Genomic DNA, 26,621 nt, shown 5'->3' on the forward strand with positions numbered 1-26,621 from the left:
TGCCTTGTGAGGATTGAGTGAGCTAATACACGTAGAGTGCTTAGGAGAGGACAGCACAGGGTGGGAGTTCAATGAACCATTAGCATCATCGCCTCCCCCGGTGCCTCTCCAATATGAGAGGATCCAGAGTCTGATTCCCTTCCTCTCCCCTGTTCTGATCCCATGATCCCATCTCCTGGCGAATTCAAGGTGCCCTCACTCTAACCCTTGTGGGGCTACAACTCCATGATTTGATGACTTTGAGATTCCATGACTCCCAAGCTCATGCCAGGCTAAATTCCTGGGGTTCTGTGAATCACCCAGCCACGGGTGCCAGCACAGGGAACACCGTCCTGCCCACACCCCGGGTCCACAAAGCAAGCAAGACACACACACGCGGCTTCTCTGTCCCCACGGATATATTTGATAATTGTCCAGAACCAGAGACGGCGTCAGCCAGGGGGTGAGGGGGAGTAAAAAAGAGCCCAGGGAGGGGGCTGGGTGGCAGGGATGAGGAGAGGGAGAGGAACAGACACACAAAAGAGAGAGAGGAGAGAGGCAGGGGGCGGGGCGGGGCGGGGCGGGGGCGGGGAGAGAAGCCAGCCAGAGGGGGAAGAGGGGGAGGGAGGCGGGAGATAACTTGAGGGGGCGGGGCCAATGGGCGAGAGGGCCCCTCCCCCCAGAATACAAAATGAGGGGGACCGGAGTGGGCTGTCCTGGGCTTGAGGGGCAGGGTAGAGACGGGTGATGTGATGGGGTTGAGGTCAGTAGTAGGTTTCCTTCTCCACCCAACCTGGAGAGACAAAGGAGGAAAGAAACAGAGAAGAGAGGGAGACGGGCACGGAGAGAAGCACAAGCAGAGACAGACAGACAGACAGCGGCACAGAAAGAAACCAAAAGGGGCAGAGACACAGGGAAAGACACAGAAAGGAGGAGGCCCAGAGAGCCAGGAAGAGAGAAGAGTTGCAAAGAGGGTGGAAAGACGACGCAGGAGGGAGGGGTTGGGGGGAAACAGAGAGTGAGGTTAGTATCAGTCACACAGCGCTCTCTCGCCTCCCCTTCCAGCTGCCCCGTCCCGTCCCCCCAGCCTCCCCCCTGTACCCAGTTAGCCCCTCACCCCCGGGGTTCCTGCGCAGGATGAGTTTGCGGATTTCGTCATAGACGAAGATGAGAAAACTGTAGGGGAAGGCACAGAACCACCAGCTGGGCCTGCGGAGACGAAAGAGCAGGAGGGCGTCAGTGTGGGGCGGAGACGGGGCGGGGGGCGGGGCGGACACACACAGGCAGGGTCCCAGAGGACAGACGGGGCCGCACTGGGAAGATGCTCCCCTGGTCCTTCGTGCCCAAGGTGAGGGGTGCCCGGGCCATGGCTGTGGGCTGGGGTCTGCACAGCACCCCCCTGTGAGGGCGTCCCGCGGGGAAGGCTACCCGGAGGATCCCGGAGCAGGTGGTACAGGGCAGGGGAGGGGGCACTCACTTGAGAGGGTACATGCGAAGGGCCACGTCCATGCCGGGGCAGTAGGACAGGAAGGCAGCCAGGGCTGTCTCCTCAAACAACCCGAAGATCAGGATCTTGTTCCTGGAGGCACAGGCAGGGCTGGACCCAGAGAACTCGAGCAGGCACCCCCATCCCACTGAGACAGAGGCTCTGCCAAGGGCAGATGCACAGAGACAGACATGGAGACACACAGAGATGGAGACCGAAAGAGGCAGAGAGGCACAGATGGGTCCAGGGAGACGGTGACACTGAAGTATAATGACAGAGACAGTGACACACAGGCAGGGGTATGAAAAGATACAGCAGGGAATTCCCTGGCGGTCCAGTGGTTAGCACTCTGCGCTTCCACTGCAGGGTTCCATCTCTGGTGGGGGAACTAAGATCCCACATGCCGTGCGGCCAAAGAAAAAGATAAAGCAGATCTGGAGAGGGACCAGGGACACCCCAGCAGTGTGCACACACACATATGGAGAGAGAGAGACAGAGAATCCAAGATAGATGTGACCACTGGAGAGAAAATCAACTCAGAGGCAAAACTGAAACAGACAGACAGACAGACACGGGGCGGGACGGAGAGCAAGCCCGGCGCCCGCGGCCCTCACTTCATGCCCTGCTGGAAGACGGAGTTCCTCCTGGTCTTACAGATGATCAGGTCAGCCCACTGCACGACCACTATGCTCACAAAGAAGGCCGTGTGGCACGTGAACTCCACCACTTTCCTCTGCTCGTAGGTCTGCAAGGGCGATGACGCGGGTGCCGGTCGGCGGTCAGTGTGGCCGCAGCCCCAGGCCCCACCCTGGGCCCACGTGCTCCTTGTCTGCGCCCCTGCGTAGGGCCCCAGGGCAAAGCGGGGACTCTGTCCAGATGGGATCCCCTAAGGGGCATGCCTTCCCTCTGTAGTTCAGAGCCCCACGGGAAGAGTCAGGAAATGTACAAGGAATTAGAGAGGATAATGGTGACCTCGGTTGTGGACCAGAGATCCTGGGGGCCTCCTGAGGGGCCTCCAGCTGGGCTTTGAAGGCACAGACAGAGATGGGGAATCGGGCAGCAAAGGCGTCTCGCCTGGTGGGGCAGAGAGCATGGCCGGCGGCCAGGACCGCGATGGGCTGGGCCAAGAGCGCCAGGAGGCCCCTTGTGTCCAGCGAGGATCTTGATGCCGCCCCTGGGGCAGAGGGACCATCATAGGAAGCTGCCCCTGCATGGTTGGGACGGCTCGCCCCAGCCCAGGATGCTGTGGGCAGGGATCCCGCCTGGGAGGTCCCAGGCCATGCTGTGGGACCCAGCCCTACGCACCCACTGCTGCCCGTAACTGTCCTCCAGGTCGTTGACGGTGCGGTCATCCCAGTTCAGCCGGATGCCCACCAGGTTGCCAGGCAAGAAGCCATTTTCTGCCAGGATCACAAAGTAGGAGAAAAAGCCACCAAGAGCCTGGATCATTCCTGGGGGAGGAGAGAAGGGAGATGAGAAGAGGCTCAGGTGGGGCAGGCAGCCAGCCCAGGGCACCTCTGAGGCCCCTTGAGACCCACACTGCGAGGATGGTGAGGTACCCGGTCCTCTTGCCTGACATCATCCGGGGCTGAGCTCCCAGAGGGCCATCTGAGGGTGCCACCTGGTGGTGAGCCCCTGAGATGGGCCCCTTGGAGCAGGAACCTTGGAGACGGGGCTCTCCTGAGGGGAGAACCTGGAGGCTCCCTCCCACCTGCGCCAGGCCACCTGGACATCAGGAAACCCCTGAGGACCCCCTAGGCAGGAATGACCTCCCTAGGCCTCTGACCACCCCCACCAAGCCTCTGCTTCCTGGGACACTCCCAGCAACAGGGCGCTCAGCACCTGTAAGACTGCACACCTCACCCCCAGCAAAGATGGAGAAGGCAGGAGGGCGTGGGGCTCACTCCTGCCCTCAGAGAGCTCACAGGCTGACTGGTCCTTCCCATCATGGTGGCGGGTGGAGCAGGGGAGTGGCCATCCTGGGGCCAGCCCCGATCTGCCACTCAGTATCCCACGTGCTCCCCGGGTGCAGCCCTGGGCCTTTCCTCCACCTGTGCCAGCCCCACCTTGGTGACCACCGCCCATCTGTAAGTCACTCCTTCCAAACCTCCAGCACCAAGTCCTACTTTTCACTCCACTCATTCGGCACAAGGTTTCTGAGCGCCCACGGTGGGCCAGGCACCGGGCACCCAGCCATAAGCGAGGCAGGGCCCCCAGGTCCTCACCGATCTGTCCGTAGGCCATGCTGATGAGCCTCTCATTGACCAACTTGTCAGTGCGTGGGTTCCTGGGCTGTCTCTTCATGATGTCACTCTCAGCGGCCTCGTACGCCAGCGAGATGGCAGGGACCTGGGCAGGAGAGGCCGGTAAGTCGGGGATCGGGGGGACCCTACCCTCCCGGAGCCTGGGGGTGGCCGGGGCCTCACCATGTCAGTGCCCAGGTCGATGCAGAGGATGGTGATGGTGCCCAGAGGCAGTGGGATGTTGGCCATGATGAACAGCAGGAAGGGCGTGATCTCGGGGATGTTGCTGGTCAGGGTGTAGGCGATGGACTTCTTCAGGTTGTCGAAGATCAGGCGGCCTGTTGGCAGGGGCAGGCTCAGACCTCGGCACCCACACCAGGGCACCCTAGTCCCTCTGCCCCTTCCCTGCCCAGTCCATGCATCCTTTCTAATCCATCCCCCCCACCGCCTGCCTTTCCATACAGATGCCCAACCATGTTGCCCCTGTTCAAACATTCTCAAAATACAACCACTTCGGAAGACTGCTTGGTAGTTTCTTTTCTTTTTTTGGCCGCACAGTGTGGCTAGCGGAATCTTAGTTCCCCAACCGGGGATCAAACCAGCGCCCTTGGCAGCAAAAGCATGGAGTCCTAACCACTGGACCACCAGGGAATTCCCAGTAGTTTCTGTTAGAAGTTAAACATCCCTGCCTTATTGACCCAGCAATCCTCACCTTATGTTTATATGCAAGAGAAATGAGTGTTTATGTCCACCAAAAAGCAAGTACACGAATGTTCACCATATGGCATTAGTTATAATAGCCCCAAACCAGAACTGACCCGCTGGCCATCAGTAGGTGAGTGGATAAGTAAACTGTGGTCCGTCCATACAAAGGAATACCACCCGGCGAGAAAAAGGAACGAGCTACTGACACCCCCAACTCCATGGATGAATCTCACTGATGTTATGTTGAGTGAAAAAAAGCCAGACACAGAAGCATTCTTATCACATGATTCCATTTGGAAGAGGTTGGAAATGAATCCATGGTGCTGAAAGTCAGGATAGTGGTTATTTCTGGGAGGGGGGATATAGACCAGAGGGGACCTGATAGAACCCTAACGGGAGGCTGGAAACGTTCTCTATCTTGATGGGGGTCCGGTGGTTGTGTGGGTGCGTGCGTGCATAAAAAGTCACGGAGCTGCCTGACTTTGTGTGAAAGCCATATCCCAATAAAGATTCAATCAGTACAGTGCGTATAAAGTAAAAAGAAACTAAAGATGAACCCAGCCAGCCCCTCCCTCCACCTTCCCCCGTGTGCTGATGAGCAACAAGGTGTGTCATTAAGAAGGCACAGAAGGGCTTCCCTGGTGGCGCGGTGTTTGAGAGTCTGCCTGCCAATGCAGGGGACACGGGTTCGTGCCCCGGTCCGGGAAGATTCCCACATGCCGCGGAGCGGCTGGGCGCGTGAGCCATGGCCGCTGAGCCTGCACGTCCAGAGCCTGTGCTCCGCAACGGTAGAGGCCACAACAGTGAGAGGCCCACGTACCGCAAAAAAAAAAAACAAAAAAAACAAGGCACAGAGGACTTCCCTGGAGGTCCAGTGGTTAAGAAAGACTCCACGCTTCCACTGCAGGGGGCGCGGGTTCGATCCCTGGTCAGGGAACTCAGATCCCGCAAACTGCGCGGGGCGGCCAAAAAATAAATAAATAGGTAGGACCCCATCTATCCTAGCACCCTGCTGGTTTTCTTCTTAGCACTTTTCACAATACGTAATTATGTTTGTTATGTTACAATCTGTTCGTTAACTTGCAGAAGGCTGTCTCTCCCAGCTCCTTGAGGGCAAGGACCCATGTCTGCTCTGCTCACAGCTGTTATCTCCAGCCCCTGGCACCATACACAAGGTAAGGAGCCCAATAAGTGTCTGGGCGGCGTGAGCGCCGCCGTGAGTGTGTGCTCTGCAGGTGCATGGAGGATGTCTTGGGGATGAGAAAGGGTTAACCATGTGTCCTCTGGGCCACAGGAGACAAGGGATAAGGGCGTTGAACCTGACACTGTAGGCTCAGCGGTTACCGTCTGAATTCTCTCTTATCAGGAGTTATTTTTTACACTGGGGACATTTCAAGTAGGACAGAGAGACTGGAAGAAAATGCATGAACAGTGATTACTTCTGGATGGTAAGATTATGGGTGATTCCAATTTGCTTCTTAATGCTTTTCTACATTTGCTATAATGATCATGAATTACTCTGATAATTAGAATAAAACGGAATGGGAACAAGCCCCATCTGTGGCCGCATCCAGGCCCGTCAGGAGGTGATGCCCGGCGGCCCCACCTGAGACCTTGAGGCCTTGCCTCTGTCTGCAACTCCCTTCGCTGACACTTCTCTACGTGAAGACTCCCACATGGCCCTAGAGACTTGGCACAGGCGATCCCTGTCCCCTTGGGGAGGCTTCCTTGGCCCCTGACTCCAGGCTGGGTGAGGGGCCTCTTCAGGGCTCCCTCAGGACCCTCTGCTTCCCTGAGGTTGTCCTTATGAGTATTTTTTTTTTAAAGACTTTTTTGATGTGGACCATTTTTAAAGTCCTTATTGAATTTGTTACAATATTGCTTCTGTTTTCTGTTTTGGTTTTTTGGCCCTGAGGCATGTGGGGATCCCAGCCCCCCAACCAGGGATCGAACCCGCACCCCCTGCATTGGAAGGCGAAGTCTTAACCACTGGACTGCCAGGGAAATCCCTATGAGTATTGTTTTTTAATGCTTCCGAATGTGCCTTGCCCACCAGACTGGGCCTGTGCTGGGCGACACCACGACCCAGAAGTGCGTTGGCTGAGTCCTGCCCCCAGGGAGCCCCCAACTCCTCAGGGGGAGAAAACCGAAAAGGACAAGCGCAGGCTCTGCCGGGGGCCTGGTGGGATTCTGTGGTCTCCTGCCGTGCATCTGCTGCAGCCCTGGCCTGTTCCCCTCCCCCTTCTCGGGCTTCACGCAGCGACCCCAGTCTCCAGGGCCACCTGGGCCAACTCACTCACCCTCCTCCACACCCGTGACAATGGAGGCAAAGTTGTCATCCAGCAGAATCATGTCTGCTGCCTGTTTGGAGACGTCAGAGCCGGCAATGCCCATGGCCACCCCGATGTCAGCCTTCTTCAGGGCGGGGGAGTCGTTCACGCCGTCCCCAGTCACAGCCACGATGGCTCCCTGGAGGGAGAGAGGGTGAGGATGACGCCCAGAGGCCTGGCCCCAAACCCTCTTCTCATCAAGGACCCCGGAGTCCAGACCCCCGGCCCCCTCCTCCGAGGGACCCCAGCCCGAGCCCACCTGTCTCTGACAGCCCTCCACAATGATGAGCTTCTGCTGGGGGGAAGTGCGGGCAAAGACGATCTCAGTGTGGTTCTGCAGGATCTCGTCGATTTGCTCAGAGGTGAAGTCCTTGAGGTCGGTGCCATGGATCACACAGGCCTTGGCATCCCTGGGAAGAGCAGAGAGTGTTCAGGACTTGTGGGGCAGTGACACCTGTTGGACAGACTCACAGACAGGAGAGACAGAGGACCAGGCTCCGATAGAGGGACAAGGGCTCTGGGGGTCAGAGATGAAGGGAAACAGGGGAGGAGGGGGCTGCAGTAGGAAGGATAGAGGGCAGACCTCAGGAAGAACCTTGGGACACTGGACTTAGAGGAACAGAGATATGCAGGCAACTAGGAAATAGAGACAGACGCAGAGAGACATGAGCGTGGGAAAGCTAAGTACGTCAGAACAGAGATGAGAGACACAGAGAGAGACAAAGACATGAAAGAGAGATGGGAAGAGAGAATGCCAGACACAGAAATAAGGGGTCTCACAGAATCCTCTCAGATGTGAATTACTAGCAGCCCATTTTAGAGAGGAGGAAACTGAGGCACAGAGAGGCTAAGTGACTTGCCCAAGGTCACACAGCTCATGTGTGGCAAAGCTGGGATGCGAACCTACCCCTTGCTAACCCCATGCAGCTGTAACACCAGGCTGCCCATCCTCACGATGGTAGAGGAACAGGACCCAGATGCTGAGTCAACAGAGGAGGCCCAGGAGGAGGGGGACCCGCAGTCCCAGAGGGACCTGAGCTGGGCAGGGCGGGGCTCACCGGGGGTTGACCTGGCTGACGGGAATGTTGAGCCGGGCGGCGATGTCCTCCACAGTCTCGTTGCCCTCGGAGATGATGCCCACACCCTTGGCAATGGCCTTTGCCGTGATGGGGTGATCGCCGGTGACCATGATGACCTGTGGGCATCATATGCAAACGGTCCAGCCTCACCGCTGGCCGCTGGGGCCCTGGCCCTGCCTCCCCTGCTGCCCCGGGCCATACCTTGATGCCCGCGCTGCGGCACTTGCCCACCGCGTCAGGGACGGCTGCCCGGGGAGGGTCGATCATGGACATGAGGCCCACGAAGCAGAGGTTGTCGGTGGTGAAGTTCACATCGTCACAGTCGAAGGCAAAGCCCTTAGGGAACTGCTCCTCGGGCAGGTAGTAATGGCAGAAACCTGGCGCAGGGAGAGGGGCACAGGGGCTCCAGCCTCGGTCCTCCCTGCCTCCTGCCCGCAGCTCCCGGTGCCAGCAGTCAGGCTCCCTAGTTGGCCAGACAGTCAGTCAACACCCATTTCTGACAGACGCCTTCCTGTCTCATTCATTCATTCATTCATGGTGCATTCTGGGAGGCCCTATTCTGAGCCAGGCTCTGGGCAGCCTCACATCCCTCCTTACCCTCAAGGGGCCCCCAGAGCTGGCCCAGCCCCTGCCCCAACTTGGCTCCACCCTTGGTGCGCACCAAGCACGCGCTCGCCCAGGCCCCCGAGCTCGAGGTAGGCGTTCTGGAAAGCCTCCTTCATCTCCTCGTCCAGCGGCTGCTCCTTGCCCTGCAGCAGGATGGTGGCGCACCGGTCCAGGATGCGTTCAGGGGCGCCCTTCATCACCAGCAGGTACCGGTTGTCATTGGGGTCCTCGGTCTCGTGGATGGAGAGCTGTGGACAGAGCAGAAGGCGGCCGTGCCTGAGCCTCACAGGGAGGGACCCGGAGGCTGCCCTGCACCCAGCTGGGGAAGAGGACCCCCCCTGCCGCCCTATCCAGAGCCACGGATGCCAGGACAGACCACCGCCAGGCTCCCCCAGAGGGCACTGCCCAAATCTCTCTACCCGAGAGATGTTCATCTGTTTCTCAGGCTCTCTCACAGAGACCTCTGCTCATCCCTGCCCGTTTCTGTCTCTCGGTCTTGCAGATATTTCTTCCCCTCTGTGTCTCTCTCACAGAAATCTCAGGGGTCCTTAGGATACGTGCTTCTCTCTCTGGCTTGCCCGACAACCTCTCATCCCGCATCTGACCCATCACCGAATCTGGTCAGCTCACCTCTGAAGTACCCGGATTCTGACCTCTTCTCACCTCCCCTGCCCTCCCATCCAGCCACCACCGTCTCTCATGAAATATCACAGCAGCCTCCACACTGAGTCCCTGTTTCTGCCCTCCCCTCCCCATAATATTTCCTCCCCATGGCAGCCAGAAGAAGCCTTTAAAATATGAGAGTCACAGGACTTCACTGGTGGCCCGGCGGCTAAGACTCCGCGCTCCCAGTGCAGGGGGCCTGGGTTCGATCCCTGGTCAGGGAACTAGATCCCACATGCTGCAACTAAGAGTTCGCATGCCGCAACTAAAGATCCCTCACGAGGCAACGAAGATCCTGTGTGCCGCAGCTGAGACCCGGCACGGCCAAATAAATAAATACTTTTTTAAAAAATGAGAGTCAGTGAAAAATGGTGCCGCCACTTTGGAAAACAGTCTCTGGCAGTCCCCCGAAAGGTTAAACAGAGTTACCACATAAGCCAACAGTTCCCAGATATATACCCAAGAGACATGCAAATGATGTCCACACAAAAACTGGGAGGCGAATGTTCATAGCAGCATCATTCATAGTAGTCAGAGGGTGCAAATAACCCAAATGTCCATTGACAGATGAATGGATAAACAAAATGTGGTCTATCCATTCAATGCAAAATCATTCAGCCATAAAAAAGGATGAAGCACTGATATATGCTACAACACGGAGGAACCTTGAAAACATTATGCTAAGTGAAAGAAGCCAGACATCAAAAAACACATATTGTACGATTCTGTTGCTGAGGGCTCGGGGAGACAGGGGGAGGTAGGGGGATAAAGCTGAGGAGGTGAGGTTGCTTTTTTTTTTTTTTTTTTTGTGAGGTTGCTTTTTGAGGTGATGGAAATGCTCTAAAACTGACTGGGTAGGGACTTCCCTGGTGGTCCAGTGGGTAAGACTCTGAGCTCCCAATGCAGGGGGCCCGGGTTCGATCCCTGGTCAGGAAACTAGATCCCACATGCACGCTGCATGTGCACGCAGCAACTAAAGATCCCGCGTGCCGCAACTAAGACCCGGCGCAGCCAAAATAAATGAATAAGTAAATAAATATTTTTTAAAAACCTGACTGGGCAGATGACAGCACGTATCGGTGAATATACTAAAACTACTGAATTATGCACATTAAGTGGGTGAGCTACGGTGTGTGAACTGTCTCTCTCAATAAAGCAGCTTTTAAAAATGTGGGTCAGGTCCCATCTTGCCTCTGCTCGGTGGCTCATGTCCCCCTGAGGGTCACACCCAAGTCCTGTCCACAAGGCCCTACGGGACCTGACCCAGCACCCACCGCCCTCCCCTCCCACCACGTTTCCTGGCTCAACGTTCCCTGGCTATTCGGTACATCAACACACTCCTTCGTCAAGACCTTTGCACACGCTGTGCCCGCTGCCCCCAGCCGCCTGCAGGGCTCCCTCGCTCAGCATGGTGACTGGCGGACGTATTCCAAATTTCCTAATGTCCTCATGCCTTTGTCATTGTCTGTCTCCCGGCACTAGAGCATAAGTTCCGTGAGAGGAGGGACTTCACTGCCGTCTGCGTCCGCAGCACCTAACACAAGTGCCTCTGACACGTAGTTGCTGCTCAAAAACATATTTGTTGAATGGATGAATGAGATCTCTGGCTGGTTCCCACTCTGCTGCAGGAAGATCTTTACTCCCCTGCTGCCCACTCCAACAGAGACATTGCTCTCACTCCCGGGTCTGTGTTCCTCTCCCCACTGGGTGGATACTCTTGGACTTATTTTACAGATGGGGAAACCAAGGCTCTGGGAAAGTTAATAACTTGCCCAAAGCAGGAGGGCAGCGGGGCAGAGCTGACTGCTTTTCGGGCGTCATAGAGAAAGTGAGATCCAGGCCGACTCTCCTGGAGAGCCTGGGGTACCTGGTATTTGTTGGTGGAGTTGAAGGGGATCTCAGCCACTTTCTTATTACGTTCGCGCATCAGCTTCACGGAGCCGGAGGACAACTCGATGCACTTGAGCAGGGCAGACTCGGAGGCATCCCCGGCCACATCCCTCTGTGGGGAGAGAGGGCTGTCAGAGCAGAGTAGCGCGGGGTGGGCAGGGGCCAAGCTGAGGCGAGCGGGAGGCCAGATCCACCTTGAGCACAGGGATGTTGTCCTGACCCCCCTTGAAGACGGCACGGTTGCAGAGTCCAGCAATGTGAGACAGGGCCACCCAGGTGTGTGAGCTCTTGTCAAATGAAGTCCCTGAAAAAGGTACGAGTCAGGGCTGGGGGGTGTCCGGGAGCCAGGCCCCCTCGGTCTTGCCTGGGCCCCACCCTCACCTGACTGGTCCTCAGTGGTGTCGGCCTCGTGGATCTGGTTGTCAAACCACATGTGGGCGACCGTCATGCGGTTCTGGGTGAGGGTCCCTGTCTTGTCCGAGCAGATGGTGGATGTGGAGCCCAGGGTCTCTACAGCCTCTAGGTTTTTCACAAGGCAGTTCTTCCGAGCCATGCGCTTGGCGGTCAGGGTCAGACACACCTGGAGTGTATGCAAGGGCAGGGGAGTTACAGGTAGAGTCAGGCGGTGCAGTTGGGCCAGCAACACAACTGCCAACAACCCAACTGCCCAGCCCAGAGAGAATCCTGGGCAAAGAATGGGGTGTCGCCCAGCCACTCCACCCAAGGTATAGACCCACAAAAATGGGCTCAGATGCACCCCAAAGAAATATACTAGAATGTTCATAGCAGCAACATAATAGTCCCAAACTGAAAACAACCCAAATGTCCACTAACAGCAGTAAGGACAAATAAATTGGGGAATAAAAGGTGGGAATACTATACAGTGGTGAAAAAGAACAAGCAACCACTGCCTACAACTGCATGGGTGAAATTCAAAAACATAGTGTTCAGCGAAAAATGAGCCAGAAACAAGAGTTCCTGCTGAATGATTCCACTGATGTGAAGTACAAAAGCTACACGGTTTGAAGCCAGTCTATCCTAGGGGTAACCCTGGGGTTGGAGGGGAGGGGCTGAACAGGTCTTGAGGGGGCTTCTGGGGAACTAGATCTGGGTGCAGCTGACCTGGGGTGTGTTCAATTGCCTCCAGCTCATCAGGCAGTACCTTCATATGTGCAACCCTTGTTTGTATAGTGTAGGTCAATGAAAGGCCTTTGACTTAGAGTAGCTTTGAATATGCTAATATGGAAAACGTTGCAGGATCTATTAAGTAAAAGCATCAAGGAACAGAATAGTATTCCTAGGATGGTCCCTTCTGTGTACCCCCAAAACAATGACTACGTACGTGGCAATATGCCCACCGTCGCCGGGAACAGGGCAGAGAGCCTGCTTCTGGAGGGGGGCTGACGGCTGGGCAGTGGGTCGGGACTGTTATTTTATTTTTTAACTATTTTAATGTATTCTTTAGACTTTTTACCATGAGGTTGTGCTTCTTAATTTTGTAAGTTAACTTCAAAAATGATAGGGCTGTTAGCCCTTTCTGACTGGCAGTGTTTCTCAAGATTCTTTGTTGGTTGTTATTTTTTTTCGGGGGGGGGGCCATGCTTCTCAGCTTGTGGGATCTTAGTTCTCCACCAGGTATTGAACATGGGGGCCCTCAGCAGTGAAAGCACGGAGTCCTAACCACTGGACCGCCAGGGGATTCCCTGTTGGTTTGTTTTGTCAATGAGGCCCTCTGAGCCCCAGGACCCTCCTCATTCAACATCTGGCAGGCTTGGCCCTTGATGTCCAAGTTGCAGTCAAGATTGTTGCCATCGGGCCCCAGCCCCCTCCTCCCTCAGACCCAAGGGTCCGGGCCTTACAGTAACAGTGGCCAGCAGGCCCTCTGGGACATTGGCCACGATGATGCCGATGAGGAAGATGACAGCCTCGAGCCAGGTGTATCCGAGAATGAGGGAGAGGATGAAGAAGGAGACGCCCAGGAAGACAGCCACGCCAGTGATGAGCTGGATAAAGTGCTCGATCTCAATGGCGATGGGCGTCTTGCCCACCTCCAGCCCGGAAGCCAGAGTGGCGATGCGGCCCATGACAGTGCGGTCACCCGTGGCCACCACCACGCCCCGAGCTGTGCCTGTGGGGTCAGAGGGGACTGGGCTGAGATTCAGCGAGCTTCAGAGGGACCCCGAGCCCCTGAGGCACGTCCATCTATCTGGACGAGCCCGGCCCCACGTGGGTGCCCGAACTGCCCCTCCCCGCTGCCTCACCTTCCACACAGTTGGTGGAAAAGAAGGTGATGTTCCGAGTCTCCAAGGGGTTGTCGTGAGTGCAGTCGGGGGAGCGGGTCTGGGGCTCTGATTCACCCGTGAGGGATGAGTTATCCACCTGGGGACACAGGAGACAGGTGTCGACCCCGGGCCTGGGGTCAAGGGGCATTTGTCCAGAGGAGATTTCAAGATTTTTGTTTGTTCGTTTGTTTTGTTAACGAGGCTGAAGGCTGTGTCCCTGGGAGTCACAGCTAGAAGTCTGGGTGCCTGTGTCTGGGAGGACAGAGGTTGGGCTCTTGAAGCTGGGGAGGGTACACGGCTTCTTGCCAAGGCCTAAGGTACCTGGAGGTCAGAGGTACTGGATCTGAGGGAGGAGGGGGCCTGGACTGCAGGGTCCTGGGGGAGGAGGGGCCAGGGGCCTGGACTCCTGGGTCTGAGGGAGGAGGGGTCCAGGGGCCTGGACTCCTGGGTCTGAAGGAGGAGGGGGCTGGGGCCTGGACTCCCGGGTCCTGGGGGAGGAAGGGCTGGGGGCCTGGACTCCTGGGCCACTCCAGGAAGGGCAGAGCTGGGCCCCAGGCCCCTGGCCCACCTTGCAGCCGTGGGCTGAGATGATGCGCAGGTCGGCTGGGACTCGGTCTCCGCCCTTGATCTCCACCAGATCCCCGACCACCACCTCCTCAGCATTTACCTGCATCTTCTCACCTTCCCGGATCACCAGGGCTTGCTGGGGGGAGAATGGAGAAGAGTCACCTCCCTGACTCCCTCTACCTGGGGTCACTGGGCATAGCCTTGCCCGCCTGTTCACCTCCATCTGGCCCCTCCCTGGGTACCCCTCACCTGGGGAACCATGTTCTTGAAGGATTCCATGATCTTGGAGCTCTTGGCTTCCTGGTAGTAGGAGAAGCAGCCGGTGATGATGACCACGGCCGCCAGCACGATGCCCAGGTACAGCTGTGGGGAGATGCAGAGTCACAGCCCGCCCTGGAGCAACTCCCCACCACCCCCATCCCGAGGTCTGTGGAACCTGGGAAGAGAGCTTTGAGTCATTGGGGGTCTGTATTTGTATGTCTGACCTCAGGTTGTGTCCATTTGAGGGTCTGTGTCTCTGTCTGCCTGTCCACGTTTGAGTCCCTCTTTCTTTCTTTCTTTTTTTTTATATGTTTGTTGTTTATATATTTATTTATCTATTTATTTGTTTATTTATTGGCTGTTCCCCGACCAGGGATCGAACCCAGGCCCTCGGCAGTGAAAGCACGGAGTCCTAACCACTGGACCACCAGGGAAGTCCCATACTTCACCTTTCTGAGTCCCAGTTTTCCTCATAGCTTCTCTGGTTCTCTCACTGGGTGACTGTGAGAGTTAGATGAGAAGAAGTTGGAGGCTGGGCTTTGAAAAGTCTAAAGGGAGAAGTGGGGTGTGCATACGTGTCCCTACATGTATGAGCCCTTGGGCACAGCAGGGTGGAGGGCACTCACGTTGTCGCCAGAAGGATCATCCTCAGTGCCTGCCTGGATGCCGTAGGCCAGGAAGCAGAGGATGGCCCCGATCCACAGCAGGATTGAGAAGCCCCCAAATAGCTGGCGGCAGAACTTGACCCACTCTGGGGTGGTGGGCGGCGGCGTGAGCGCGTTAGGCCCATCGCGGGCCAGGATCTCCTGGGCTTTGCTGTGGGTCAGACCCTAGGGGACACAGGACTCACACAGAACCCTCCCGGAGCAACCCTGGCGCCCCCAACACTTCCCGAGTGCCCCCAGGCACCCAAGGGTCACGGCTTCCCATCCCCTCCCCCCTCGGACCCTTCTCCCTCCGGTCCGGCCCCACCTGCACACAGTCGGTGTTGTATTTCCGGCAGACCTCTTCCACTGACATCTTGTGCTCTGTCTGAGGAACAGGAGTTTGGGGGGATCGGGTGAGTGAGGAGGCCGGGCAGTGGCGGGTGGGGCCTGCTCTGGGTGGGTGCAGAGGGTGGGACTTACCATAGCCACCTCCTTTTTGAGGTCATCCAGGTCCCGGCGGTCTTTGGTGCCCTTGCTCTTCTTGGGCGAGCCCTTGTCATCTTTCTTGTCCTGCGAGGTGGCGACACGATAGCTGTCAGAGCCACCAGACTGCGGGCGAGAAGGGGTTACAAGGGGACACCAGCCCTGCGTCTGCGCAGCTGCGTCTCTGGGCAGGGGCTGGCTCTGGGGGCTCAGTCTGTCTCTGCCCTGCGGCTCTGGGTATCTCTCAGAACCCCTGAGTCTCATCTCTTCCTACTGGCCTCTCCGTCTCTGGCTCCATGTACCTCTGGGTCTCTGTCCCTGAGAGTCTCCATCTGGGTCTGTCTGTGCCTCTCTCTCTCTCTCTGTAGGTCTCTCCCCTTCAGTCTCCATGTGTCTTTTTATCTCTCTGTGTCTTTTTCTCCCTCTCCCTGGGCACTTAGTCTGTCTCTTGCTAGGTCTGTCTGTCTCTCGCTACGTCTGTCTCTCTCTCTTGATCTATCTCTCCAGGTCTCTGTTTGCGCCTCTCTGTCTTATTCTGTTTTGTCTGTCTCCTTGTACCTCTTTATCTATCCTTCTCTTCATGTGTGTGTATCTCTGTCTCTCTGTGGCTGCTTCTCTGATCTCTCTCTCCCTCATCACTTCATATTGTCCGTCTCTCTCTCTGTCTCTGTCTCTGAGTCTCTGTGTGTGTCTCTCTCTGATCTCTGGCTCTTTATGTTTTCCATCTCATACAATATCTGTTTCTATCTCTTGAACTCTCTCTCCCTGAGTCTGGCTGAGTCTGTCTCTCTGGGTTCCTATCTTTCCCAGTTGGTGTGCAGGGATCTCAGACTGTCTCTGAGTGTCCGTATTTTCTGTCTGTATCTTTCTCCATCCTTATCTCTGCTTCTCTCTGATTTCATCTCTCAAGGTACCTCCTTTTCTGTAATGCTTGGTGTGTCTCTCCGTAACTGTCTCTACTGTTTCAACCACCTTGTCTATCTCTCACGATCTCGCTCTGCCATCTTCCTCTCTATCCCTGCATCTCTCCTTCTCCGAGTCCATCTCGGCATCTCTGTCCTTCCAGTTGAAGGTCTCCCCATATATCACTCTCCCTGTCTTTTCTGCCTGACTCTTTTTCTGGGCCTCTCTCCCCAACCCCATGGATGTCTCTGTCTCTCAAAGGACCCAGCAAATCTTGGGAGACCCCACAGGCCTGGCAGGAAGGGGGAGGAAAGGGCACTCCAGGTGTTAGTCACAGCTGGGACCAACGCCTGGGAGGCAGCCTACTGTGCACAGGGATGGTGGCCTGGCTGGACATGCAGCCAGTCCTGAGGGCCTAGACTGACAAGCTGTGGGCCTAGACTCTTTCCTGGGGGCTGGTGGGAGCCATGGATAGGTTTGGACAAGGGGTTGGCATGGTTAGGCCTCTGGAGGACAGACTAGGAGCTGGCTGGGATTTGGGGTGCAGAACAGCAAGAGGCAAAAGCCCCCGGGCTTGACTTGAACTGGATGTAGTGTGAGGGGGAGTGACTGAAGTTCCAGTTTGGGGATCTGGGCTGATGGGGAAGGAAGTGTCCTTGGAGGCTGGCAGGAGGGGTGGGGTGAGGCCAGGTGCTGGTAGAGGAGCGCTGACAGATCCTAAGGGTCCAGGGCCAAGCTGGGATCCCAGGCTCAGTGCAGCTCAGCGCTAATCCCCTCATGACCTTGTAGAGAGTTGAGCTGCCTGCTGTCTGCCCCCAGACTGGGAGGCTGAGCCTGGGAGGCTACTGCAGCCTGGAGGCCTGGGAGCCTGGGTTTCAGGGGTGGGAAAGAGGCTTGGCCCTGGGCCAGCCCTGCAGCAGCACTGCGTCTGACATGGAACATGGAGGCTTGGGGGACAGGGAGGACACTCCTCCACCCCCAGCTTCAGGAGGGGTCTCAGACTCCACAGAGGGGTAGACCCAAGGATGGAGAGAGTGGAGATATGAGGTCATGGGCACAAGTTAGAGAAATAAGAGGAAGGCAGGAGAGGAAAGAGATGGAGGCCTGGAAGGCAGGAGAGGAGAAGTTGGGAAGAAAACCAGCTGCCCACCCCTGAAACCTCAGGGAAGGCTGGGGAGCTGATGCTTGGCCCCTATGAGGCCTAGGGGTGGCTTCCTGGACTCCTGGGTCTGAGGGAGGAGGGGCCGGGGGCCTGGATCCTGGGGCTGAGGGGGGAGGGACTGGGATACCCCAGTCCCTGGCAGACAAGCCTTGGCTCCTCCTTGCCCTTGCCATGACCAGACTCCCTTGGGGGCGGGCTTCCATCTGTTAGAGGGGGAGCCGAGGCTTTCCCAGTCAAGGCAGGAGGCCCAGATGGGCGCACTGCAGGGCGGGAGCACCTCTGAGGGTGGGGGACCCGCCTGCCTCGCTGCAGCCCGCCTCTGCGGCTCCTCGCCATTTTCCATGCTGTCCGCCTCCCCTGACACCTGCCCAGCTCACGCAGCCTCTGCCCCTCAGCCTGCCTCTCCCTCCCCCTTTCAAGGTGTCTGAGGCCTCATCTCTGCGTCTCTCCCTCGACCTCCCCTTCTGCCCTCTGTCCCCTCTTCCTATCATTCAGGCTGCCTCTGGTTGTCTCTGGATAGGAAATGTCTGTCCTTGGGTCTCCTCATCTCAGCCTCAGTTTCTCTCTTTGTCTCTCCTTGTCTATGTCCCACTCATGTCTCTCTTCGTCTTTCCATGTCTCTCTGCCTGTGTCCGTCTCTTTGTCTCTATGTCTCTTTTTCTCTGTCTCTTTCAGAGCCTCTCTCTCAGTCTCTGCCCATTTCTCTCTGCTTTCCATGTCTCTGCCCCCATGTCTAAAGAGCCTCACTTCTCCTGTTCTCACGTCTTTTCCTAAGACCCTCCCGCTCCTTTTTTCTCTAAGGCACTTAGCCCCAGTCCTCTCCTCCAATCTGCCCTCGGCTTCCCCTCCATTTCCACTTACCTGGAAGCCATCACTGACTCCTACCTCCCCCTTCTCTCTCCCAGTCTCCTCCCCACCCAGTTCTTCTCTCCTTCTCCCCTCGCCCACCCCAAGCCACAGATCTGCAGCCCCATTCCCCAGCTCCATCCCTGGGCCCATCAGCCTTCATCCGCCATCTTTCTCTTCATCCTTCATACTCCCTCTCCATTAGCCTCTCCCATCCCGACCCCCTCTCTCTCTCCATCCCATCCATCCCAGCCCACCCGCCTCCTAGCCCCCCATGGCCCCGCCTGACACGCAGGGAGAAATCCAGGGCTGCAGCGGGGGTCAGGTGGTCAGCCAGGGGAGGAGGCAGCATCTGCTGGAGAGACTCACAGACAAGGACACACGGACACGGAGGAAAGGGCATAGCCAGGCATGCACAACCCCTCCCCCCATACACACACGTACGCATTTGCATACATACACCCTCAGCCAGGCTCTCAGTCTCCCCGCCATGACTCTCCTGCTCCCCCCAGCCCCTGTGTCTGCTCCCCCAGATTAGGAGCTAGACACACACTGCAGCCCCAGGCCACTCCGCATTGCGGAGCACCTCCATCCAGGCCTGGAAGGAGAAAGAGAGGTCATCTGGTGTTCATCCCATAGTCTGGACCTGTCCCCGCCTGGCCAAGGAAGCAGACGGGCTTCAACGCCCCCAGACACAAACACCAGCTTTCAGACACACCCAGACACGGTTACAGACATTCAGACACAAACCCGGGCCACACAATCGCAGGCAGACGGTGCTGCAGGGCCTGACAGAGCCAGGAGCACACACACGCACACATGCACACGCACACATACGGTTGAGCAGGCAACCGCACCAGGTCAGGCAGAGGTGCTGAGGGCGGGTCCGTGCCCCGCGGGCCCCGCACACAAAGGACACACCAACATGCGCCACAGACCCCAGCCAAGCCAGGCGGCCCCGCGCACACACTCAACCAGAGACACAACCACACGGACGGGCTGAGTCAGCCGGCTCACAGGTTCCTGAACCCGGGTCCCGGAGAGCAGGGGTCCCAGAGTCCCCGGCCCCCGCAGACACCCAATCTCACAGGACCCACAATGTCACACACACACACACACACGCATCGCCCGGCCGGCCCGAGCACCTACCCCCATCTTGTCGGCTCCGGGGGACAGGGGCAGGCGGGCGGGGCAGGGGCCGGGGCAGCGGCCTCAGGGTGGGCTCAGGCGCGGGCTCGCGCTGGGGGCCTCTGCAGCGCCCGCGCCTCGGTCCGCGCGTCCGTCCGGCGGTCAGCCCCACTGCACACAGTCTGCGGCGACCGCCGCCTCCGCCTCCTCATATGCCCGCGCCCGCCGGGGGGCCGGCGCTGGCCAATCAGGGGCGCCGCCGTTCTGATGGACGGCCCGCGGCCCCGCCCCCGGTACTGCAGCTGTCCTCCCCGCCCCCCACCCACTGCAAAGCGGCGGCGAGGCGGCGAAAGGGGAGCGCTGCGGGAGGCGGAGACCCCCGAAATGAGGGACCTGGAAACCCCCGCAGTGTGGGGTGTCGGCTCCGAGGAAGGGGCGCCGAGGGTGGGAGAGCCCCAGAATCCCCCTCATTGTGTGCCACCAGAGGGAGGAGTGCGCTGTGGAAGGTGGACACCCACCACGGGGTGGGGGGAAAGCCCCGTAAATCACCGCAATAAGGCAGGAGGGCCAGAGCACCTTCTTCTGCACTGAGGCAGGAGGGAACCCTGGGGACTGTGGGGTGCTGTTCAGGAGGGGGAGATGGAGGGGGCACAAGGGGCAAGGAAGACCCCACAGTGAGCGGGGAAGCTGCAGAGGGGGTAGGAGCCCTGAGGCTCCCCTCACTGTGTGACCTCCCCCCAACACACACACTATGGTATGGCAGTTATCCAACGAGACACAGCTACACAGGTACACAAGAGACACATCACAGCCAGAGGATTCCACCAAGCATCATACTCACACAGGACCATCACCCAGACAGCACAGATGCTGTGGACACACACGGACACCACCCCACCACTCACCACCAGTTTCACAATCACATTCCATCACACACCAGCTAATACCCTCCCACACACCCTACACTACCCCATCAAACAACCCCAGGGACTCACAAACATGTAGAAATGAAACACACATAGCACACACACCTTGCGCACCCCATCACACCATAGAATCAGAGTCATAAAATGCCATGTAGATTAACACACACCCTCAAAACACAACCTCACAGATATGCACATCACGCACTCCATCAGAGCTGGCCTTAAACCACCTCACATAGAGAGCCATAACCACAAAATCCACGGACCCACAAACCAGTACACATCTACACTCAGCACCATAGCACAGGCCTCACACTGCCCCAGACACCACTTGAGGCTTTGTGAACACTGTTTCACGCAACATCACACACACTCCTCCCCAATATATCTGGGCATAAGCAAAGGCCCACAGTGCAAAATTGCCGAAGTGTTGCTAATTGTGAATGACAGACAAAAGGTGCACACAGACTCACACACAGCACAATAATTCACCGACACAGATCACACAACACCATCCCACACACCTCACACACTACACACATCATGTATCGCAGTGCTATCTCATACACCTCTGTTGTAGCTCCAAACACACCCCCCATGCCCACACCCACACACCATGCACATCCCATCTTGGTATGTATATACACACACAGATGCACAGCCAGCACCCACACCCCAGGCCTGTCACATACACACAACACCCCGTCAGCCACCCACTGGAGCCTGAGGAGTTACAGCCTCCTACCTCCACCTCTCTGCTCTACGAGGAACACTCCCAGACTCTCCCTGAGAAGGGCAGAAGGGGCAGAGAGCAGGCAAGAGCCTGTCTCTGTAGCTTTCTCAGAATGTGGGTATCCTCCCCACCTATGGGAGTGGGGATGTGGGGGACAGGCAAGGGGCACAGAGTAAGCCTGGTGTATAGCAGGTGAGAGGGGAAGGTTAAGGACCTGGTCACCGAAATGTGTGAAAGGGTGAAGGCCAGAGGGAGACACACAAACTGAGAAAGACAAGAGTCAGAGATTCGAAGCCACAGAAAGATGGGCATGGACAGGGAAACTGGGCCAGAGAGTAAAAGGGGGCAGGGAGGTGGGTTCCTTGGCTTCCCCCAGCACCCAGAGCCTCAGCCCAATCCTGTACTCTGACCCATCCCCATCCCTCCTCGCTGTCCCTTGTTGCCATGGTAATAGGGAGGCCGCATTTGCAGCAAAGGAGGCTGGGCTTGCAGACCTGGCTTGTCTCCATGGAGACTGGGGAAGGGGGGAAGCCACATCTTCTAGCCCTGGTAGTTGCCCCCTACAACTCTGCCCCCTTCCAGAGGGAGGGAGGGAAGGAGGGAGAAACTGTCAACATATTATCTTTTCCCCCTCCACCTTGTCCTACAGGGATGGGCTTGGACCATGGGAGGGAGATTGGGGTGACAGAGAAGCCTGGGGATGTCAGGATCCCAGGAGATTCTCGGCTTTCTCTCCTCCTGCTTTCCAGCTGGACTGGGGGAGACCCCGGTCCCCCACACCACATCCCAGACACAGGCTCACGTCCCGCCCTCATGCACTCCTCAGCCTGGTGAGACTGATGACTGTGCACCGTGTTCCCAGCGCGAGGCTTTGCGGAAGTTGGGTGAGGGGGGAGGGAAGATTTACGAAGGTCACAGGGATGGATGGGGACAAGAGAACTCGGCAAGAGAGATGGAGGGAGAGACTAAGAGAAGAAATGGACGCACAGAGTTCAGAACCAGAGAGAGGCAAATAGGAACAATAAAACAGAAACACCAACAAAGACAGAGAGATGGGCAAAGACAGAAATGAGAAAACAGGCGTAAGAGGCAGATAAACAGAATTACTTAGTGAAGATGACAGTGACACGCAGGGACATAGAAAGCTAGGCAGACACGTTTGGCACACTGGGGAGACTTAGAGATAAAGACTGGGGAGACAGAGCAGAAATGGGGGTGGGGGAGACTCAGAAATGGGGAAAGACCCCAGAGGAGATCTGCTTGGTACTGGAACAGAGAGGGAGACAGACCAGAAATGTCTGCAATCATATTCTAGTCACCTTGACAGACTGACAGTCCCGCCCAAGGGCAGAGACATTGATTAGTCTGTGAGAGATGTGGAAACGAGAGACCTTGAGACACAAGCTCATCCCCACACCTGTCTGGGCACACACGGCAAGGGTCTGAGACACAGAAGAGGTCAGATGGAGACTGGGGGCGCTGTGTACCAGGCGGGGTCCCCCGAAGAGTGGCCTGCCCAAACACTGAGAAGGCAGGCAGGTCCTGCAAGTGAGACAGGGCAATGCTGCGCTCCAGGACCGCCAAGCCCAGCAGGCCGGTGCTGAACGGACAGCTCCCGAGCTCTGGGCCCCCTGCCCGAGGGGCGGGGCCCAGCCTCGCTCCTTTCCCTCGCTTGCTCCCTCTCTCGGTCTAGCGTTCCTCACTGCTCGGGCCCCCTACTGTCCTCATCTAGTTTTCTACAGCTTCTTGTCTCACCTGTCTCTGTTCCACCTCAGTCTCTGCTTCTCTCAGCCCCAACTCCCCGGGTCTGTTATTAATATCCCTGTTTTCTCTGTCTCCACCTCGTCCCCTTCTCCATTCTGTCTCACCCTTCTCCCACCTCATCATGGTATGTCTCCCTGTGTCTCCCCCTTTGCCCTATTTCTCCATCTCTCTCTGAGCCCCCCCATAGTCTCTCCCCATCTCTACCCCATCTCTGTCTCTTCCCTTTCTGTCTCTCCGCCATCCTCTCCCCATCTCTTTCTTTCTCTCCACCTCTCCATCTCTCCCCCTTCCACTTGGCCTCGTTTTGGTTTTGGCTGTGTGACCTTCACTTGTCCTTTCTCAGCTGCAGTTTCCACAGAAACCTCCAGTGGGGCGGAGGAGGGCGTGGACAGAAAGCAGACCTACCCTTCTCCCCGCTCAACCAGCCGTCAGCCTACCCCGCCCCACCTCCTCCCTCCCCCCGACTGGGATTTCTCACTTCCTCTCTTGGGGCTGAGGAGGTACGTTCTCAGCAGAAACACAGGGTCACAGTCACACAGCTGAAGGTGGGTTCACGGATGTACACACATACACACATGCACATGACTACAAAGTCATGACAAATTACCCTGGCCCAGGCACACACTTACCACCATACGGGCCACCCAGGCACCACCACACTGAACTGTTCACTCACCCTCCCCTCCCCCAGCCCCATCTGGTTTCTGTCTATGTCTCCTTTTCCTGGTGTCTCCGCCTCTCCAGATCCCTGTATCTCTCTCCATCTGTCTCAGGGTCTCTGTCGCAGCCTCCTTCTGTCCTGAGAGAAGGTCAGTGGAGAAGGGCCAGCTGCCCGGACCTGGGCTGACCTGCTGTCTGTGGGCAGGGCGGAGAATCGAGAGAGTGCAGGAGTGACTATCCAGTCTGTGGTTCTCAGCAGACTCCCTGGAGGGGGGAGCCCAAGCCTTCAGTGCCCTCGCACCCCTAGGAAATGAGACCCGGGTATCCCCAGTTTTGGGGTTTTGTTCTTTTTTTATTCCAACGGGGACTGGGGTGTGGCAGGGGGAGGGATGGGGGCCCAACTGACCCCCTCCCTGTGGGGGTCTCATAGAAATTCCGAAGTTTCTCCCCAAAAAAAAGAGAGAAAGAGAAGAGTCGAGGGGCACCAGGGGACACCCATCTGCCCAGAGGCCTCCCACTTCTCCAGAAGTGGGGAGGGCTGCGTTAAGTCTTGGGGAGCCCGAGCAGTCCCAGGATGGGGTTCTCCCCACGAACTGCTTTCCGCTTCCGGGAACAGCCCCTGCAGTCCTCGGCCCCTGGAGTCCTCGGTTCCTGCGCTCCTCTTGTTCGCAGTGGGGGACGGAGTGCGGGCGTCCGCGGCACCCTCTGGCGAGTCCACTAGGGGGCGCAGGCAGGTTCCGGAGCCGAGCCTCAGACTTCACCGGGAACCAAAGGCAAAATCGCGGCGTCCGGCGCGCGGGGGCACAAGTCCCGTCCCTCGCCCACCAGGGAAGCGAGGGCGGCCGGGGCCTGGGGCGAGCCCAGTCCCTGCGGTCAGTCCGGGCGCCCGCCCGGCCCCGCCCATGATCACTCGTGCTCGGCCAGCTCGCGGGGGCCGGCGGGGCCGGGCCGGGACCGGGGCGGGCTGGTGGCTTCAGCGGGGGCGCCCAGGCCACGCGAGGGCGCGCCGGCTCCGGAGGCCCGCAGCGCCTGGATGCGCCGGCACTCCTGACAGACACGCACGTGGGTGCAAGGGGTGGGGGCGGGGGGCCGGGCCCCGCCGGGCGGTCCCGGGTCGTCCAGGAGGCGCTGGGGGCCCCCGTGCGCGCTGCCAGCATCGCCCGCGCCGGCGGAGTAGAGCTTGCCGTTGCTGAGGCGCATCTCGCGGACGGCGCGTAGCGACAGCAGGGCCCGGCTTGGGCCTCCCGGGCGCCGGCGCCGGCGAGAACGCGACGTCTTGCGGCAGGACACCGCGTGCCGCAGCTCCTGCAGCATCTCCTGGCACACCGACACCTGGGGGCGGCGCGGGGCGCGGTGGTCACTGCCTGCGACCTCCTTGCCGCCGCCCCTCGCCGCTCCTTTCCCCTCTGGTCCTCTCGGAAACCTCCACACCCTCCTGCTCTCCCCGCCCCACCTCTGTGTTCACCTCTCTTTCTCTTTCCTGCAAGCCCTTTCACCTCCTCTCTTCCACCCTTTCCTCATTTCCCATTCTCTTCCCTCATAGTTCCCTTATTTCCCCGTGCTCTTCCTGTCTCGTCTCTCCACCTCTCAACTCCTGTCTCTCCTCCACTTCTCGCTCCCTTCTCCATTCTTCTTTGGATTTGTTCTGAAATCTGCCCTTCACCTCCGATCCACGCTCCTCTCTTCCTACTCCTTCCTCTTGCCTTTTCACTCGAAAGTTTATAACTGCTTCTAGTCCTTCCCTCGTACTCGTTCTCCATCCTCGGCCACTGATTCACGCACGCACTATTGCCAGACGTATTTGCTGACCGCCTACTGTGTTCCAGGCACTGTTTCAGGCACTGGAGATACAGCAGAGAACAAAACAGACAGAAGTCCCTGCCCTCATGGAGGTTATATTGTGCAGAGACAAAACATAAATATGTAAATATAAGTTGTATGTTAGATGGTGATGAGTGCTTTGGAGAAATATTAAATTGGGAAAATAGGTGGGGGTGTGGGTGGGGAGTGATGCTGAATTTTGAGATGGGTCCTTAGGGGAGACTCATTGAGAAGAGGAACTGCAAGTAGACAAACGCAGTGCAGGATGAGCTGCGTGGGGCCTGGCAGGAGGGAAGGCAGACCGTTCAGCTGGTTACAGGTGTGAGGTGCTGGAGGAATGTGGAGCAGGTCAGGGTGGCCAAGGCGCGGTGGGCAAAGGGGAGAGGGAGGAGGTGAGGTCAGGGGAGCAACGGGGGCCGGCTTGTGTAAGGCCCAGAGGCCACGGTAAGGGTTTGGCTTTTACTCTGAGCCAGACGGGAGCCACTGGAGAGTTTTAAGCATAGGACTGCTGTGCTTTCACAGGATCACTCTGGAGCTGTGCAGAGAACAGACTGTAGGGAGGCCAAGGGCAAGAGCAGGGGGCCCACTAGGAAGCTGCTACGGTCACCAGAGATCAGATAGAGGGCGTGAGAAAGAGGGAGGAGTGAAGGGTGACTCCACATATTTTGGCCTGAGCAACTGGAATGATGGCATTGCCTGACGGGTGGGCAGGAGCTCTGTGTTGGCCACATGACGTCACTCACTACCTGGTGGACATCCACGGGGAGATGTCAAGTGTGGAGCTGAATTTACAAACCGTGGGTTCAGGGAGAGGCCCCTGTAAGGGATACACATTTGAGGGTTATGGTAGGCAGCCTCCAAGATCCTGCCCCTGGGGTGTTCACACCCTTGTGTAGTCCCCTTTGCCTTTGTATGAGGTTCACTCTGTGACCAACAGAATAAGGCTAGGTCAGCTGACATTTTGGCTTCTTCCTGACTCTCTCTTGCATCACTCGCTCTGGGGAAACTCAGCTGCCACGGTGTGAGGACACTCAAGCGGCCCTATGGAGAAGTCCCTGTGTGAGGAACCGAGGCCTCCTGCCAACTGCTATGTGAATGAGTGTATTTTTATTCTCTCTATCTTAGGATGTTTTGACATCTGAAACATCTTGCTAGCCAGGGAGAGACTGCCCTCCCAGAGCTAGCCAATTGTTAGGGATAGCAAAGGGCTGGGAACCTGCCTTTCACATGAAAACCAACCAATCCTGAGTCTATACACCCCCTTTATCTGACTCTCACACATCAAGCCAATATTTCCCCTGCCCTAAATCAACCCAGGGCCGGGTACCAGACAATTAAAGACCACCCCTGTAGTCCAGAGCCTGCTGACAGTACGCACACTGCCCAGTCCTAAGCCGTTTCCTTAGCTGCCTTGCCCTTCTCATGGAAACCCCAATAAAGGCTCTGCCCTAGGTTTC

The 26,621-nt window shown here is 57.5% G+C and overlaps 2 protein-coding genes across 4 annotated transcripts in view; both read right to left on the bottom strand.

The window, feature by feature from the left end:
- Nucleotides 1-743: 743 nt before the first annotated feature.
- On the bottom strand, nt 744-15,341 carry ATP1A3 (ATPase Na+/K+ transporting subunit alpha 3; the record flags this gene model as incomplete). 2 transcript variants are annotated; one of them, XM_082676330.1, is made up of 22 exons in its annotated part: nt 15,219-15,341; nt 15,064-15,123; nt 14,718-14,921; nt 14,080-14,193; nt 13,832-13,966; nt 13,243-13,360; nt 12,841-13,109; nt 11,363-11,561; nt 11,176-11,285; nt 10,959-11,093; nt 8,484-8,676; nt 8,024-8,199; nt 7,802-7,938; nt 7,003-7,153; nt 6,714-6,882; nt 3,892-4,046; nt 3,691-3,814; nt 2,771-2,916; nt 2,080-2,210; nt 1,457-1,558; nt 1,097-1,188; nt 744-772 (listed from the first exon to the last, which is right to left on the bottom strand). In XM_082676330.1, exons 1-22 carry the CDS (start codon nt 15,219-15,221, stop codon nt 744-746), a joined length of 2,952 nt encoding a protein of 983 aa, XP_082532456.1. In that variant the 5' UTR covers nt 15,222-15,341. The 2 variants fall into 2 exon arrangements, with proteins under 2 accessions (XP_082532456.1, XP_082532457.1); XM_082676331.1 differs by having other exon boundaries at nt 1,097-1,182; nt 15,219-15,302.
- An 8,417-nt stretch (nt 15,342-23,758) lies between these two features.
- Nucleotides 23,759-26,621, bottom strand: part of GRIK5 (glutamate ionotropic receptor kainate type subunit 5) — a gene marked incomplete at its 5' end in the record, with an annotated part of 47,381 nt that continues 44,518 nt past the window's right edge. For both annotated transcript variants that reach the window (XM_082676988.1, XM_082676987.1), the window contains one exon: nt 23,759-24,675. In XM_082676988.1, coding sequence (XP_082533114.1) covers nt 24,250-24,675 — 426 coding nt within the window. In that variant the 3' untranslated portion in view covers nt 23,759-24,249. The remainder of the gene's footprint in view (nt 24,676-26,621) is intronic.

Source organism: Grampus griseus (assembly GCF_964374135.1).
Source record: "Grampus griseus genome assembly, chromosome: 19".
NCBI lineage: Eukaryota > Metazoa > Chordata > Mammalia > Artiodactyla > Delphinidae > Grampus > Grampus griseus.